Source organism: Macrobrachium nipponense, chromosome 32 (assembly GCF_015104395.2).
Source record: "Macrobrachium nipponense isolate FS-2020 chromosome 32, ASM1510439v2, whole genome shotgun sequence".
NCBI lineage: Eukaryota > Metazoa > Arthropoda > Malacostraca > Decapoda > Palaemonidae > Macrobrachium > Macrobrachium nipponense.
In genome coordinates, this window is record NC_061094.1 from 33,966,074 (window position 1) to 33,985,477 (window position 19,404).

The following is a 19,404-nucleotide window of genomic DNA, read 5'->3' on the forward strand; positions in this document are numbered from 1 at the left end:
GCTGACGAGAGCTGGCTGGCTAAGCGGTTACCAACACTTGGAATGAAACTAAGTTAAAATTAATTCCCCTAACCTATCACAGACAAAAGAATTGTACACTTCTTTTGCCGTAACTATTAGGAGAACACTCCTAACTAGCTAGGCTTTCTAATACAGTAATAAACCCTGGCAAAGCACTTCCAAGTTTGATCTGGTACTTTCTGGCATCTGTCTACACACGTGTTAGTGTGAGCTCATACAATACACGACAATACAAAATCACAGAGAATTCGTGGGGCAAATTGTTTGCTGGCCGCTAAAATAAAGCTCTGGCGCTTTCGCCGTTACAATAATAATATTTCTACTTACACTCTTTTAAACACTTCGTAATAAAAATACTTAAACGTACCTTAAGCTAACATTGGTTATAAAATAATCATATTAAAAGAATGGTATACCTTACCGTGAGCCAGTGTGTGTCTTCCGCGCAAGTGTGCTTTGTTTTTTCCGCTTTGAGAAACATTTACATTCGTTTTACAAGGGATAACGCGATTTACAAGCTTTTTTTAAGCAAGCCCAGATTCGATGCTGGCAAGCAGTCGTCACTTTTACGTATGAGCCTGGCCTTGAAAGAACTACGATACGTAAACAGGAAAAGTTAAGGGAGAACAAGGTGAATTTACTTGAACTTACCGTAAAACGGATTTATAGTCATAATTTACTCTAGAGGAACAGGTCGCCAGAAACTCAGCTAAATACTTTACAGCTATTTATTTTAAATGCAGTGTCCACACGTTGGGACTTATAATCTCTCACAAATGGATAATAGCTGGCTCAAAATGGAATTTGTACAAGCTGGTTTCATAAACTTGGGTAATGCAACACTTGCGGGCAGAGAGACTTAGCACGTGACTCAGGGAATCTGGAAAAAGGATCCCAGATTAAACAAAGAAAAACAAAAGAAAAAAAGGATTTATTGCCCAATTTCAATTAGTTAGTTCTCTAACATTGGGGAAAAGGAACTTTAATGTTTCACTGAGGTATGCATTGACTTCATTTGTCTGGGACGATCACACAAGGGGAAGCATGCGGCCATGAGGCAGTGAGAGGAAACAAAGGGATGAGTTCTTTTTGGAATGGAAGTTTGAATTGGGAAAATGGGGATCAAATAGATAATAGGATGTAAGGGACTGACAATATGCTGTTTCGCAAGACGTACCTGGATGCAATGTTCAGTGGATCTTTGTAGAAAATGTGGCGCCCAGCTTTGTCTTAGGTCTGGGCATCTTGGCGCGCCACTAACGCCATGGATAGGCCGAAATGGAAGGCAGGTGGTCGGACATCCGTCCGAGATCACGTCCTGCAGTCGACTGGGGCAGATCGCAGGTGTTTTGCCTGGGTGTTGGGGTCAGCTTAACCCCACGAGCAGGGCAAATCCTGGAAACAGAACATACAGCCAGCAGAGGGTTCAAAACAGAGCTTAAGATATAGGCCTAAGAAGTACCAGTTCTGCCTACATCCTTCCCTTTTAGATACGTCCCTAAAGCTGACAAGAGTCTATTTTCCCCCAACTTAGGAACCCCTTATCTCTGGCTGGCGGGTTTTGGTTTCCCACGTTTACTAAAAATCAGCTGATATTTGGAGGAAATGGCTGCCATTTTCCAAATCAAACTACAGTAATTAATTAATTACTGGGTAGACAAAGAGATCTATAAATGTCACAATATATATATATATGTATGTGTGTGTGTATATATATATATATATAACATTCATTGAATAGAATGGCTTTCTCACTGTTTACCAGCTTTTTTGAAATTGCTTCATATTTTCTAAATATTTTCTTTACTTCATTGTTCAGGTTACTAATGGACACATAATGGGGTTCTTCCATTTACTCCAGTATTTTTACACGCGACAGCTGTTTCGTCAACCTATACGTATTGACGTTTTCAAGCGTACTGATACAAATATGAGCCTACATGCGTTTTGTGACGTCATGAGGACGGAAAGGTAGTACAATTGCCAGATACCTAGTTTTAAGTATTTACAAAAGACTATAGTGAAACATAAAATAAGACAAATAAATAAATATGTTAACAACAGAAATTAAATAAAAAAGTTGAAAGTAAGTTATTATATACACATTATACTTAAATATATATTAATTACATATATGTTTAATTCACTGAAAGTCAGTGTGCGCTCCTGTCCGCGTGTGGGGGCTTTGTTCCACGCGGTTGAAGGACTGCCTCCTCATCACAATACATGTCATGCAACATTTCTGAAGTATAGCATTTTTCCTTGAGTCTAGTCACGCTAAAATGAGTCTTTAACTCTAGCCACTGCCAACGAGGTTCTACGACTTAGCAACGCCGCCCTGGTGACAACAAGCAGAACTACTTTAGTACCTTGACTTATATTTTCGACGCATTACTCTGGCATATGCAGTGGCTATTTCAGTTTTGTGATCAAAATATAATTAATCTTAGATATACTTCATAATTTAAAGAATAACTATCTTGCTCGTTATTAAAATGCTTATAGGATGTTGGCCTGTGCAGAAAAGTCATCAGGCTTTTGTGTCACTATGAGAGGATTTCAGGATGGCGTAGTATTAGTAAACAGACCGAAGACGACTAATATTATTTCATTCAAAATTAAAATACTTATCCTGGTTCTACTATTGCTTCCATCGAATCATGTCTCACACATAAGCAATAACAAGAAAATGAAGTTTTGGTAGCCTAGGCTAGACTTAACCCTTCAAACTAGTCTAGCCTACTCATTTCGTAAGATGCGTTATCATTTAAACCTAATTCTACGTGCAACTTAATTTCGAATAAAATAATTTTCTATGAAATGTTGCCGAATCATCACATCAGGGAAAAAATATCCTATAAGAATATTAACACGGGAAAACAAAGCTTGGCCTATGCCTTTTGATTCGGCAATTTTTTTTTTCTTCTTCTCTTAGGATCATTTCTTATTCTAAATACGTCTTAATGAACTTCTCACGACCGTTCACAGTATTGTTTCAAAGAGCCAGATTATAAAAAATTGATTTTGCTAGCTTTTCTGTCATTGGTTTGTCTACAGGATGCTTGCTAATTGTTGAGATATGTACAATTTAGGAAGTAATATTTTTACTTCACTTACAATGGACTTTAGAACCATAATGTTTGAAAAAACTGTGTATTGTAGAGAAATGATTAATTGATATGTAATAAAATAACACAATTTAAGAATAATTAAGATGAAAAATGTTCTGCTGCAGTTATAGTAATACAGCAGTGTGTGCTGAAAGCAGTGCCCCACATTTCCACATAACTGACTTCCACGGTCGGCAAAATTCTAAATTGCTTCATGCAACCTTCGGTAAAATCTAACGTATATAAAACGATATATGCAATAACTTTTTACATTCATTAAAACAATTTCAAATAGATTTAAGTTACCTTAATTACATGGAAACATAATGCTGTCACTCTACTGTCGTCTGCTATAAACGTGTCATCTGGACATCGCTCGATCAGTCGACTATTGCAGTTCCATGATGGAGCGTAAACAACCAATCTTTGATGGCTCTTTATTCAGTCTTATTATATAACCATATATATATAAATATGCATATGACCGAGAATATTGGTGAATGACTCATATAAGAATAAGAAAATAATATAGCTGGCCACAATAAACCTCTAATAAAAAGGAAAATTTTTGAAATTTTTTCCACACTTGGTGCGGCAGACCGAAATGAAGACCCCATTTCTGCGCACAATCACTTTGCGTATCAAAACTGCCACACCATAGGCCACATTTTCACGTTTTGGCAACAATGGCTGAGAGGGAGTTCCAATATGGCCACCCGTGATCATAAGATCAGGAAGGGGCTGCTATTCTAACCCTACGGAATGAACATATTCTTTGGAAGCTTGAATTTCAAGTCAAGTGGACCTGTGGGCTTGTTCCATATGAATAGGTTTCATCTTCTGAATAATAGTAATGCGGCAGAAAATTTCTATTGAACTGATTTCCATTACATTCACTTGGTAATTCGAATAAAATTCTATCTTGTCACTAGTGGATCAGGAGGGCAAAGAAAACTCACTGAAATGCAAAGCCTCCGGCCTGCCAGGTAAATCCTCAGGTACACTACAAGTATAAAGTTCCAACTTCTTTTTTACCTTTAGCAGGTCAGTAGGTGGCATCCTTGCCTTTCGTTTGAAGAGCCCAGGGATGTTTCTTGATGTGAGTTAGAAATTCACTTTTATTACCCGTGATTGTAATTGCTTACCTTTTCCCTAATTCATTAATCCTCCCTATAATATCATCGAAAATGAGTTACTACTTCCTTCAACATTGCTGTGGGATTTATGTACAATTTCTTTAGTTGCATTTTTATTATGGAGAAGTTTAATGTGACTACTCAGTCACATATCTATATTCTCAGTCGAAGGAAGGTCAAGTTGTTGTCGGGCAACTAGATAGAAAGAGACCAAAGGGATCAGATGAAAATGAAAGGCAGAAACTAAGAGATAGCACAGCAAACTTTTACCACCATCTACAATGACCTTACAAGGCAACCTATGTTCAGTAAGCCTGAGTCATTGGCCCAAGGCTACAAAAAGTTATCCCACTACCTTTACCAATCGATTTTCATTGACCCTCTCACTCGAGGGCCTACTACTGTCTTTGACTATACAGGTAGCAATATTAAGTCTAACATGCACCTCAAAGTCTTCAACATACCATGAATCATCAGCTATTGCAAGACAATTGAGGTTGGTTCCCTATGATGTTCAGTAACATCAAAGTATTTAAAAAAAAAATTGGATATAAATACGTATTTATATATAGGGATAGTTGACATCTGTAATATGAAGTGGTAAAACACGCAGCTATACATTCAAAATCCATGGGGTCTTGACACCATTGCCATAAAAGTTCAAGGGATGACTTCACTAATCATGATACAAGTGACACCTTTGCTTACTTTTCCTTCTTTTGCCAAGTCTTCTGCACTCATAGATTTCGGGTCAATTTTTGGTTTCTTTGGTGCAGGAGTAGATGATGCTGTTGGCCTTTTCTTTGGAAGGTTAGCTGGATCATAAGAGGGTGGATACACCAAGTCCCGAAGTTCATCTAGTAGTTTACCCGCTTTCTTAAGAATTCGATCATTGGGTGGAACTGAAATGTAGTCAAATGAAACAGGTATACTATTATTATATAGTATTAATGCAATAGTTTCATGAGAGTACTATGTCAAATTTATAGACTAAATGAGCTTTGCCAAAAGGATTTGTTGAGGAATGAAGGATGTAAACTAGAGCTCAGGCAAAGATAATGACAGACCGGTATGTGAGAAGGGACCAGATAGAATGGATGAAGCCTATTAGGCAGAGAGTTCTGCAGCAAAGTCTTAAATTAAAGAGCTCATCATAAGGATTTGTTCTGAAAAAAAAAATCCTTATACTACTAAAGAATTTTCAGCCTTATGAAGATGAAAATTTGAATTACCTGCTATGCAAACATTCAGAAAATTTCTCAAATACAAATTGTGTAAGTAGAAATGATTAAACTCATAATTGTTTAAAAGGTACTATATTCGTAAATGGTACACAAATATCAACAGTTACAATACTACAGATCCTATACAGTATATGAATGTCCTGAAGATGAATGGCCCTGACCGCAAATGGTACCTTAAACATATTCTTGCACTTCTTGAAAATACTACATAACTGCAGTGTTAAACTAAATGATTTAATGCAAAGTCCTGTGTAAAATAACAGTTGATTTTTGTAACTGAAAACACCAAATTCTACCATACTAAAATAAAAAGCCATTTCATCGTCATTTAAAGTATTATGACAACTTGCATGCAAAAAAAATCCATAATTGCTTTACCCGTGTGATCTGAAACGGGTTCCAATTCAGACCTATTCAGTGCCAGAGCTTCAATGTTACGCCAGTGGGTTTGAAGGCTTGGATTATCAAAGCCTTCAGGATTATATGTGAAGTGCAGTTTTTGTATGACTGCCTTTGCTGCATCAACTTGATCTGGAGTAGCACGAGTCATATTCTCCACCTAAATGTTACGAAAATCATCTGCAATAAAAAAAATAATGCAAAAGTACCTTCCAAAATATATACCTGTAACTCACATACACCAAATATAATTACACTCAATTTAAAGTTGAATGTTACTCTCATACAGATGCTGACATTTCTCAATCTGTGGAATTAAAAGAAAAATCTTACTGGGACACTTTTTCCATCTCTGAATTGTGACAATACTAATATGTGGATGCATAAGGTAATACAAGATGATGAAACTTAGTATACCCATACCCATAAAATGAAACAGTAACACATGAATGATTCAATCACATATTTCTCTCTTCTACTAAAATTCAAATTATTTACAATTTCTGGAAAATACCTAAAACAAAGGTTTCTCAGCCCATTTTACGCATTTTCATTCATCAATACTAGGTGAAAAGACTTGAAAACTGGTTGAGCTGGTTATATGTATGAGTGGATTATCAATGAAGTTGGGGGTACCCATACTCAATTAACAATAAGACTGAAAAGTTGATAATGCAATGTTCAATAAAGCTACAATTCTACCTTTGCAGTAATACTATCAGTAACGGTACCAACAAAAATAGAACAGTGGCTGCGTCCCTTGTGACACGTATAACTGGTATCATTATGTGTTTGTATCAATGGCCAGACAATTGATAAAAATTCATCCTTCTCTTAAGAATAGCATAATTCATCCATTGGAAGCCGTCATCTTTCCACAAGTAAACAAACGAAACAGTAAAAACTGAAACAGGAAGGTCTTGTTCTTCAGTCTGAACCAAGGCAAATGCATGCTGCATTAATTAAACCCTAGCTTCAGGGTTCTCAGTTCTGATACCATAAGCGAAAATACCGAAGTTCCATATGTAGATGAGATAATGATGAAAGGGAAATGGAGATGGCTTGGACATGTCCTTGCACAACCCCTGGGAAAACTAAATGTGCTCCTAAAGGATGAAGGATGGGTGGAGGAGGACTTGTGGGGAAGAGAATAAAAAATGAGTGCCAGAATTTCACCGAAGCTCTTTGCATCACACGGCAATGATGTTATGCAGAATAAATACAATTAATGTCACAGGATAAACTTAAAATCATACCTGCAAATAGGAGATGGGATGCAATAAACCCTGGAGGAACAACTTGACAAGTGGGGAGAGAGAGAGAGAGAAATGGGGAAAGAAACTTGGAAGAGAGAGAGAGAGAGCGCAAGCATAGGCCTATCTATAGAGATACTTAATTCATTATATTTACTTTTAGAGATTGAGTAATAATATTTTTTCAAATGTGTTTTAAAAGTGGAGAGAGAGAGAGAGAGAGAGAGAAGCAAAATCTGCTCATGTGAAAGCTTAGGCCTATTTATAACTACTTAATTTCATTATATTTTCTTTGGGAGATTGAGTGGTAATATATATATTTTTAAAGTATGTTTTAGAAGTGGAGAGAGAGAGAAAGAATGATAGTACTGGTGACGGACTTGTGACGGGGGAAAGGCAGAAGAAAATATAATGAATTAAGTATCTCTATCGATAGGCCTATGCTTGCGCGATATGATATGACTGCCAAGATCGTGCTGCACTATGCTAGATAAAATTTGAAGGATCATAATATTCAAGTTAATTCTCTAAGAAATTCATACCCTAATCTTGATTACATTCGACAGTTGCCGTGGAAAATTTTAGACACGGTGCGGTCATTCATGCTTTAATTCTTGATATAGTCTTTACTTTTGAAAATCAGGTTTCATCCACAAATCATTCACGAAAAAAGCTGTGTTAAGTAAAAATATTTATTACCACAAATAACTCAATATGTATTGCACAGGCAATTAAAGTTTTATATCGTGGGAGATCTTTCAGCCTCGTGGCAAAGAAATGCAGTTGTGCAGGGCTGTAGGCTACTACGAACTGCTTTGTAATGGGAGCATATAGCCAGAAAATCTTTGAGCTAACATGCTACTTAAACCTTGATTAAGATTCATGTTTAAAGACAGTAGCTTTGTAAACAGCAACCAGCATTCGATCCATGTCAACGTCAAAGTAATCAAAGTGTGAAATCCGTTACGTTAGCCAGTATCCAGTGATTTGCGCTTTCCCGCTCGAAGTTCTAGGGCTCCTCCTCACATCATAGAAAACGCTCTTGCGGATGCAACTAGATTTGTTCAAACTACCTTAGCCGTCGCAACATTAACTGCCATTGACGTCAGCTAACTTTAATCGCTTTGGAATACAAACATAAGTTTGTAGAAACTAAAATAATTGCATTCACCACTTACGATGAAGCAATATATCCCCGTTCATGAAGTAAAACGAGTAAATATTGTCGTCGTGATACATAGCACTAAAATCAGAAATTCACATTCTATCTACCAAATCTCTATGAACGAATCCATCTGAGAAATTCCAATGACTTCGGACATATATCGTGTTTTTAAGTATCTGAACGGTTTTGTTTTGCAGTTTTAACTTATATGATATAATTTGCAGTATATTTTCATATTCTAGAGTAAATTTAGCGATATTATGTCTTTTCAGTAAAAATAAATGGGAAATTGGATGAACGAAAGCTAATGAAAACTGTATGTTCAGTTTTCTTGTCGAGTGTACCATTAGAAAATCTGAAACCCAAACCACTCATTATCAGAAGTTATCCCTCTTCTAAAGTTATCTATTTCACAAATATAAATCATGATTTGAAGGATAATATTATGATAATTGATCATGTCTTTACTTATTCACAAGGAACAGCTATAATTTCTAAAATTTAAGAAGAAATAAAATATTCATGCCTGTCCATACCACTTAAGGATTATACAGTAGTAGTTAAATGAATTAGTGTGTTATACACTAGTTAACTAAAGCCTGGACTTTAGCTCCTCAAACTATAGATCACTGCCAAGGCTCATAAAACTAACACTGGGGAAAGCCCTATGACACAAGAATATCAAGTAGCGCATAATTATACTTCTTACAAAATATGCAACTGCCATCGTGCCCTTAACAATATAATTTGGTTCAAGGTTCTAGTATCACTGAGTAAAGTGGTGATATCTACAACTGTACTATTGACTATGACAAAAATAAATCTGACCCCTATGCAGACATATTTTTGATGATTATCGAAGGATTTGGTGTTGTTTCAGGGGTGAAAAATCATCCAAGCTTTATCAAAGAACAATTAATCACATGAAGGAGTAATCTAATAAATGCCTTTCATTTATTCAACATCAACTTAATAGCTTTCATCAAATTTATTAACAAAGCAGACAAATGGAACATAAGAACACAACTTCCTTACCAAAAAATTAAAAACTGACTGAGGGATAAAATTCTATCTTGTTCAAAGCAACCTTATCATCATAAGCAAAAACATGTGCTGTTCCTTAGAACAGTTAGCAGCCATCCACGTAGCACCTTATCTACAAGTAAGTTACACAATATGGCTTGATGAAGCTGAGTGGCTTGAATCCTATAAGTTCAATGCCTGGAGGATAAACATTGCCCATGTTGCGAACTTCATCCTGCAAATGGTGTTATTAATTAAAAAATATGAATGTCATTAAAAATGAAGGGGAATGACCCAAAAACAAATATTTTTTAATATATATTTACAGCAAAGGTTGATTCATGTCATCTAATAACTGCCAGCAACTGCAATGGTGAATTTCTCATAATTGCCATCAACTGCAATGGTGAATTTCTCATAATTGCCAGCAACTGCAATGGTGAATTTCTCATAATTGCCAGCAACTGCAATGGTGAATTTCAAGATGTTACAAAGCTTGGGCTATATTTTATAGCAGCTCAAAATAGGCTGGTCAAATAAGACATTCCATTTTCATAACTTATTTTCTCAAGACAAACTACAAGTTATCTCATAAAACTTACACCCTTTTAAGGCAATAATAGTAATTGGACGAAAAAAGTCACTGAGGAATACAGTCCAGAAACACACCTCCCTATTCCAAGTTGAATATCCTACCTTAGCCATCCATACTGTTTCTTTCCCTTCACTAAGAACATAAGGGGAAATTTCAATGTGCGTTTTAATTATAATACTCTTCTGTATATGATTTATGAATAAACTGCATCCTCCGATGGATGCACCACGCTTGAGTTAGAGCAAGGAAAGAGCCAAACATATGTGATGCAGCTATTAGAAGAATTGTAAAGGCACCCATTCAATACAACTTTACATCTTGGAAAACCTCAATATTAATCAGCTTTCCAAACAATGAAAAGACATTTGTGGAAATCAGCTTCGACCTAGGCCTATTCTAGCTAAAAAATCATACTGGGTTTGTATCCAATAATAATGTGAATTAAAGGATCCTGGAGAGAGAGAGAGAGAGAGAGAGAGAGAGAGAAGAGGTGAGAAGAGAGAGAGAGAGAGAGAGAGAGAGAGAGATTGTCAACATAACCCAAGAATGATAGCTGAGCAATAACTGGGGATAAATGTAGCACTCACGTAACTATTTGCTTCACTTACTTGTAATAAATCAGTAATTTAGTCAGGATCCTGAGAAGAGTTCTCAGATATCAACTACTGAGAAGTTGCATGAGAAGCTCCTCTCTTAAAATAGCATAGGACTTGAGCTGGCGTACCAAACACATTACAAATGCGCTTTTACTCACTTTGGATAAAATACCAGCAAATCCGAGAATGCAATCTCTCAGTGTTCCAATGAATGCTCTAACCCTCTTTCAAAGTTTGTGAGCTGCCTCCATGAATTTCTTTGGATGAAAATCTCATTCCATTATATCTATAAATGCCAAACAAAGGGTGAAGTAAGTATAACAATTTTCAATGGATCATGAAGATTACCCACCAAGGTAGATATCCTCTACATACTACATGCTGCATAACTTTGTAAACCAAAAAGTTATGATAAACAAAACAGATGTGCAATAAACTCCAAGTAGTACAGAATTAGCAATAACTGAATGGAAGTTATAACATTGAAACACAATCATAATTCCCACCTATCAAAAGGCTGTCGAAGAAAGTTTTGCTTTGAGAAAAATTCTGTGGATTAAAGCCTCTTAAAAATCTATAATTAAAGATCAGAATTTTGATATTTTGAAAATAATTCAAAGGAAATCCTTATTTTCTGCTCTCATGTTCTTTTCCACTGGGATCAGAGCAGTCATTAAGGGAAATAAAGGAGAAATGTAATGAGCTGAGGATATGAACACTACTGGTGACCTAGAAAAGTATGAAAAACAGCCTATGTCTAAGGTCAATCACATCCATGAGTGGCTGAAGGTCTAAGTCAATTCAGGACTCCTTATGAGAATTACAGTTACTTTCTTTTTTTTTAATGTTTACAGCAGCGTAACATCTGGTTTTCATGCATTTCAAACTTGCTATTCAATTGAAACTTAAGGAAAATGTCATTTTCCTGTAGAGTAACTTATCAGAGCCTTTCAATATTAAAACCCTACTAGATGAGAACAAGAGAGTGATTTTACCAAAGGCTGCATAGAAATGTAATCAAAAGTTAGGGCCATAAATACTTACCAATGTAAATTTAATTTTCTTTCCTCCATATTCTTGATACTTAACAAAACATATTGAGGCAAACAAATAGTTAACAAAGTTTAAACAAATAAAAATAATTCATAGGAACCGGCTAATAAAGCCGTGAAAGAACTGAATTAATCACCTTGATGAAACCTTACTGCAATATTCTAAAAAGTAGTAACTTGAAAAAATTACAATGTTGAGGGGCTGAGAGATAACTGGAACTTTCCAGTGCCATGAAGGAAAAAGTGTTCTTAAATCTAGTGGTAAAACCAAAGAAATACTCTTAATACGTATGTACCATATATATGAAAAACGTAGCACTGCCAACAATTTCACTAACAGTGGCCTCTCGTGAACCTTGCTGAGTTCATTGGTAGGTGCATGAGTGAGATCTATGGAAGAGATTCAATCTACAAAGTCAAATAAAACCAGGGCATTTCTTAATAAACATCCCTACCCATATGTCTAATTCTGCTGCAGTCATAAAGTTATCCCAACCATGATTTTCAGACTCAGTCAAGTATGGCTGACACAATCTCAACCTCCCCAAAATGATAATTATCATCAAAAGAAGTCTCATGTATTTAGTTCTACAATATATTTCTCAAACTGTCTCCAAAGTCCCATAACACCAGAATGAGTAAAATTCAGTGATATCACTTAACACTATATACAATAAAGCATGTGGTAAGTTTGCACGTCAGCTAAATAGCCAGAACAAGAGCAATGCAAGTCCACATTGCTGTGAACGTGATTGTCTGGTTAAACAAACCCCAGGTGTTCAGACTATACAAGAACATTCAGCAACATAGCAGTGTGACAACTTGTGGTGGAAAAGGTGATAGTGTATTTGTGTACCCAACAGTTATGACTTTGAAGACATCAAATGACATCATCTGTAAGAAATTTACTGGTAAATTCAACTTGTCAATTTGGTATATTTTTGTTCTTTTCAATTTTAAATATACAGTACTACAACAAAGTACAAGTCCTCATCTTCAAAATGATGCCATAATTAGCATTTTACCTCCAAAAACTATTTTACAGCAGGTCAAAAAAGCAAAAATTACAAAAATTCCAATTGCAGTAGATCATGACTGAATGGTGAGATCATCGTCTCAGAATGTTTACTCTGGGTAGTAAAATAACTTGTATTTCTATTTGTCTCATCAGAAAAAAGTTAGAAAAGCATTCACCAAACTACAAACAACTGCTTTTCATAAAAACCTAACGTAAGCTTCTTGTCTGTATAATGTAATGCAACCCAACCTCCTCTCTTCCCACTGAAAAATAAGTTCGCTTCAGTCCCCAAGAATGCTTTCAACAGGTGATTTTCTCTAAAATCCAAAACTCAAAACAACATGAAAGCATACTAAGGAATCACTGCAAAACTAAAATAATTAATAATGCCAACAGTTACTTACAAAAGATCTATGTTTTTTGTACATGTGGTACATCCAAAGGTACAAGAGACCTGTCAACATTATAAAGCAATGAGAAAAAATCAAACTTACCTCAAGATACTCCTTCTTCACATACCTCACTTCTTCATTGGTAACTTTCCAAAGTTTCACTTTTGATGGTTTATATGTTTTTCTGGAAAACAAATATATATTTCAACCTAAATAAACATTAAGATGAAATTAATTTCATTAATTTGCTAAGAAGTTTGTTAACAAACAATGAGAATATGGAAATAATTATAAATATTTTGAAAGCTATCATTCAAAGAAAATGTACATACAGAAAATATACCAACCCTCTCAAAATGAACACAGAATGTAAAAATTACTATGCAATATCAACTAAAAATTAATGAAAATTATATATACCCTTGTACAAAAGTTAATCTATGTCAATTGGAAAACTATGAAGTCCCCAGTTAAGGCCAGTTAAGTTATACTACTACAAACTACCATATGTTACAGTTACTACAAAGCTCTACAAACACAAAGGCACATGCAAAATACGTAGTGTATAATTTTATTTTCACACAAACACAATATTATCAAATCAGAAAGACCGTAGGGTACAATGCATACCTTACACCTGTGTAAATAGAAACAGACATTTCAACACCAAGAGCTAATGTAAAAATGGCTCTACCCAAAGTTCTCTTCTTATGTTCAACTCGTCTCACTCTGTCCATAAGTTTGGATTGGTTGGATCAGCCAGAATAATGCCCTCCTGCGAATCTTCATCTTCATCCTCACGAATCATCAAGTCCTGAAGAATAAAATGTTCTTAATAATACAATATTTCCATACCCAGAATCCCATATAAAAAAAAAATCTCTTCTTAACATAAGCTTTCAGAGAAAATTAATTCCTCCAGTTATTTCAATGAATTCAGAAACTTCTCAGTAATTTTAGGAAAAATGTAGAAGATATTATAACTGGAAAGTTTTCCTTCATTCTTCACCAAAGTCATGGATGAACCAAGAAAATCATTGCAGAGAGGCCCTTGAAAGGTTACTGTATGCCGATGACTTGGTGTTATGACCAAGATTAAAGGATTACTATCTGATAAAGATTTTACCAGCGAGTCGTGGTGTACCTGAGGCAGTCCCTACTTTCGAACATCAGCATCGGTTTCTCATCAGCACAAAATACTCAAGAAGTTACTCACCAACTCCGTTAATATTCATATGAAATAAAATTATTCTCACTTTATTCTATTAGCATCTACTAGAACACAGAATCTCCCTTGGGAGGAGTCAGCCACTCCAAGGGATGGAGCTTCACCTGTAACATAGAAAGTATTTCATTTTCATAAAGTTTTCTAGGAGGGAAAGCAGGAGCAGCTTTGCCTTGTTTCCTTTCGGATGCAAGCCAGTCATGTACATAATGAAGAGATTTCTTAGAAGCAGACGAAAGAACTAGATTAGGCAGTTTCACTCCTTCAGTACTGTGTTTCCTCATCAGGCACAGACGCTGGAGACATAAGTGTAGCTGGAATGAAGAAGTCTAGGAAGGTATCAATATGGTACTTCAGAAGTAAGGAATAAGCAGTGTAAGACGTAGTCTTGTACTATCACTTCTTACTCCTTTGACAAAATCAGTGACAAATTCTTATCCTTGGAGGTAAGGAGAGCAGCTGTTTTCTGAAGAAAGCCAACAAGCTGTGAGCACTGGAAGGTGGCACCAGTTGATCAAAGGTAGCTTGCAGGCATCCGGAAAGTGGTGCCAGGTTGATTCCCACCCGCCTGGCAGGAAACCTGCCTTCCCTCCGGGGTTAGCAGCCTCTGGGAAGGAAATTTGTTCCCTTTCCATGGCTGGAATAGGATCTGGATTCCTGGCCTTTAGGGGCCTCTGTTGGTGGTCCATCCTCGGCCCGCCCTTACCCAGCCTGGCAGGAAACCTGCCAATTTCCTTCCTGGGGGAACCAGCCTCTGAGGAGGATTGTTCCCTCCCCTCCATGGGCTGGATAGGATCGGATCCTTTGGCCTTTAGCCTCTGTGGTGGGTCCCCATCCTCAGGCCCGCTTACCCAGCCTGGCAGGAAACCTGCCTTCCTCCGGGGAAAGCAGCCTCTGAGGAGGGAAGGTTGTTCCCTCCATGGGCTGGATAGGATCGGGATCCTTTGGCCTTTAGCCTCTTTGGCGGGTCCATCCTCAGGCCCGCTCCCCAGCCTGGCAGGAAACCTGCCTCCTCCTGGAAGCAGCCTCTGAGGAGGATTGTTCCTCCATGGGCTGGATAGGCATAGGGATCCTTTGGCCTTTAGCCTCTTTGGTGGGTCCATCCTCAGGCCCGCTTCCCCAGCCTGGCAGGAAACCTGCCTTCCTCCGGGGAAGCAGCCTCTGAGGAGGATTGTTCCCTCCATGGGCTGGATAGGATCTGGATCCTTTGGCCTTTAGCCTCTTTGGTGGGTCCATCCTCAGGCCCGCTTCCCCAGCCTGGCAGGAAACCTGCCTTCCTCCGGGGAAGCAGCCTCTGAGGAGGATTGTTCCCTCCATGGGCTTGGATAGGATCTGGATCCTTTGGCCTTTAGCCCTTTCCTTTGGTGGGTCCATCCTCAGGCCCGCTTCCCCAGCCTGGCAGGGAAACCTGCCTTCCTCCCGGGGAAGCAGCCTCTGAGGAGGATTGTTCCTCCATGGGCTGGAATAGGATCGGGATCCCTTTGGCCTTTAGCCTCAGTGGGTGGGTCCATCCTCAGGCCCGCTTCCCCAGCCTGGCAGGAAACCTGCCCTTCCTCCGGGGAAGCAGCCCTCTGAGGAGGATTGTTCCCTCCATGGGCGGATAGGATCTGGATCCTTTGGCTTTTAGCCTCTTTGGTGGGTCCATCCTCAGGCCAGCTTCCCCAGCCTGGGGCAGGAACCCTGCTCCTCCGGGGAAGCAGCTTCCCCTGAGGAGGATTCCCTCCAGGGCTGGATAAGGAATCGGGAATCCTTTGGCGGTTTAGCCCTTTTCCTTTTGGGGGTGTCATTTTTTTTCCTCCAGGGGGCCCGTTAACAGCCTGGCAGGAAACCTGCCTTCCTCCGGGGAAGCAGCTGAGGAGGATTGTTCCCTCCATTGGGCTGGACCTTTCGGACCCATTGCCCAACCAACCTTCGGGACCACGGCCGGGCCCGGCCCGCAACGTCGGCGGACATCGCCCCACCCCGCCCGTCGAGGGACCCGCGGCGGGTCCGGCCCGCCGACCCGGACCCGCGGTGGGCCCAGCTCCCCCATCCCGGGACACTTGGCGGACCTTTCCCGCCCATCCCGAGACCAGTGGCGGGCCTCGCCCGCCAGTCCCTACTCAGAGCAACACCTATGCTGTTACTTAGATTTAGAATATGCCACTGAATCCTCTCAATTCTCCTGGGGCTACTCTCAATCCTCTACTTCTTGTCCTGGCACTCTACAGATCCTACTGAATCCTTTCCTTCTTCTCCTTGCACCTCCACCAATCTTACTGAATACTCTCAATTCCTATGAGGCTTGTCCTAATCCTCTTTCTTCTCCCGACACCTCCACGAATCCCATCATTTTCTTCGCTCTTTCTATATTCCTCCTTTTTCTTTCCCTTCCAGGGAGAAATAAAACTCTAAGAAAACATCTTAACATATTTATTTCCATTCTACTTCAATTTCCTTCAACGATTTAACAAAATAAACTTATTACAAAACAAACATCAAAGTTTCCATACAATAAACAACCTCCTCAAAATTTTCACGTCTCATCCGTCTGAGTGAGGCCAGTGCAGTCTTCGTCGCGCCATTCCTTGAAGATCGACAGCAGCTTCTGCACTTTCCCGTTGTCCTCCTCCATGCGTCTTTATTTCTCCTCGAGATTCTTCAGGTCGGAGACCATTATTTCCTTTCCTCCTCGCAGCCATCCAACCTCATCTTCCAGTCGGTCGTTCCGTTCTCTCTGGACATTGGTCTTCCTCTCCAGGGACTCCAGGGCGACCATTTCCTTCCTCTAGAAGGCATGCCAACTCGTTCCTCTTGACTTTCGCCGCCTCAACTTCACACTGGAGTCCACACTTTTCCTTCCACAGGTCTTCCACGTCCTTCTGCAGTCGCTCGAACCTCAGCTCCAGGTCTTTTATGTCGGATTGACACTTTTCGGTAGTGTCTTTTTGTTCCTGGATGATCTGCACTTCACGAACGCGTTCTTCCCTTCCACCCGCCTTCTGCGTCTCTTCTTGGCAGTCGAGTCTCTGTTGTAGCTTAAGAATTCACAGGTCCAAGTGCACGCGCTGCTCTCTCTGGTACTGGATGGCGTCTCGCAAGGCCGCAATTCTCTCGTTCAATTCCTTTTCCTTGGGCTGTTCAGCTCCCACCATCATCATCAGTCAGGGAGATATCTCGCCAGCGAATAGGCAGCCACACCAAACAAGATAACAACATCTGGACAACAACGTCCTAACAACAGCTGCTGCCAAGGCCAGGTAAGGCCACATTTTCTTCAAACTGGAATCCATATCTGAAGTATCCAGTTCATATACTCTCCTCTCTCTCACTCTCGATTTTTCGTTGATTTTCTATATTCCCCGAGAGATACTTTAATTTATCGAAATATAGCAGGAAAGATTCTGAAAGATTTTTAATTATGTCTTGTCTCTTTGTGCTATAAATTGCTGAAATATCTCTCTTCTCTCTCTCTCTCTTTCTCTCTCTCTCTCTTTTACCCCGAAGGTCTGGAATTCTTCATTTGTTCCTTCATTTAGGCTTAAGGCTTTGCATTCAATAAGTTTAGACAGAGAGAGAGAGAGAGAGAGAGAGAGAGAGACTGTATCTTTGCGTAGAAAAACATTTATTGATATATTTACATATGAGAGTGCGTGTGAAATCACTCTGTTTGGAATAGGGAATCTAATGTGTGTACTACCATGCTTAGTGTATAATGCTTCAATTGAGATTTATATTAATATCATTTTGTCCATCTCGATGTATATATTTACATATATAATATGGTATATATAATATATATTAATATTATTATTATATATATAATAATATTATAATGCCCCAAAGACATGGTCCAACCTTTTAGACATGCTGTCCTAATGGCACCAGAGGAACGCCAAAGGACACGAATGAATCAAAAGTATACTGAAGCAGGAATGCGCACACCTGAAAGGGACTATTGAGACCAACTCATGGCAATAATGACAGCCCTTACCCAAGCTAAGGCCAGTTAAGTTATACTACTACAAACTACCATATGTTACAGTTACTACAAAGCTCTACAAACACAAAGGCACATGCAAAATACGTAGTGTATAATTTTATTTTCACACAAACACAATATTATCAAATCAGAAAGACCGTAGGGTACAATGCATACCTTACACCTGTGTAAATAGAAACAGACATTTCAACACCAGGAGCTAATGTAAAAATGGCTCTACCCAAAGTTCTCTGCTTATGTTCAACTCGTCTCACTCTGTCCATAAGTTTTTCAATACGATTGGTTGGATCAGCCAGAATAATGCCCTCCTGCGAATCTTCATCTTCATCCTCACTAATCATCAAGTCCTGAAGAATAAAATGTTCTTAATAATACAATATTTCCATACCCAGAATCCCATATAAAAAAAATCTCTTCTTAACATAAGCTTTCAGAGAAAATTAATTCCTCCAGTTATTTCAATGAATTCAGAAACTTCTCAGTAATTTTAGGAAAAATGTAGAAGATATTATAACTGGAAAGTTTTCATTCATTCTTCACCAAAGTCATGGATGAACCAAGAAAATCATTGCAGAGAGGCCCTTGAAAGGTTACTGTATGCCGATGACTTGGTGTTATGACCAAGATTAAAGGATTACTATCTGATAAAGATTTTACCAGCGAGTCGTGGTGTACCTGAGGCAGTCCCTACTTTCGAACATCAGCATCGGTTTCTCATCAGCACAAAATACTCAAGAAGTTACTCACCAACTCCGTTAATATTCATATGAAATAAAATTATTCTCACTTTATTCTATTAGCATCTACTAGAACACAGAATCTCCCTTGGGAGGAGTCAGCCACTCCAAGGGATGGAGCTCACCTGTAACATAGAAAGTATTTCATTTTCATAAAAGTTTTCTAGAGGGGAAAGCAGAGCAGCTTTGCCTTGTTTCCTTTCGGATGCAAGCCAGTCATGTACATAATGAGAGATTTCTTAGAAGCAGACGAAAGAACTAGATTAGGCAGTTTTCACTCCTTCAGTACTGTGTTTCCTCATCAGGCACAGACGCTGGAGACATAAGTGTAGCTGGAATGAAGAAGTCCAGGAAGGCATTAATATGGTACTTCAGAAGTAAGGAATAAGAAGTGTAAGACGTAGTCTTGTACTATCACTTCTTAACTCCTTTGACAAAATCAGTGACAAATTCTTA

General features: G+C 38.5%; 2 protein-coding genes across 2 annotated transcripts in view; both read right to left on the minus strand.

The window, feature by feature from the left end:
- Window positions 1-19,404, minus strand: part of LOC135207404 (glutamic acid-rich protein-like) — a 132,693-nt gene that overhangs the window by 109,666 nt on the left and 3,623 nt on the right. The gene's annotated exons all lie outside the window — the stretch shown is intronic.
- The window catches only part of LOC135207133 (X-ray repair cross-complementing protein 6-like), a 15,408-nt gene continuing 854 nt past the window's right edge, over window positions 4,851-19,404 (minus strand). The window contains exons 2-6 of the mRNA XM_064238725.1: window positions 18,368-18,558; window positions 13,107-13,188; window positions 9,500-9,586; window positions 5,890-6,070; window positions 4,851-5,169 (exon numbers count right to left, since the gene is read on the minus strand). Coding sequence (XP_064094795.1) covers window positions 4,928-5,169; window positions 5,890-6,070; window positions 9,500-9,586; window positions 13,107-13,188; window positions 18,368-18,558 — 783 coding nt within the window. The 3' untranslated portion in view covers window positions 4,851-4,927. The remainder of the gene's footprint in view (window positions 5,170-5,889; window positions 6,071-9,499; window positions 9,587-13,106; window positions 13,189-18,367; window positions 18,559-19,404) is intronic.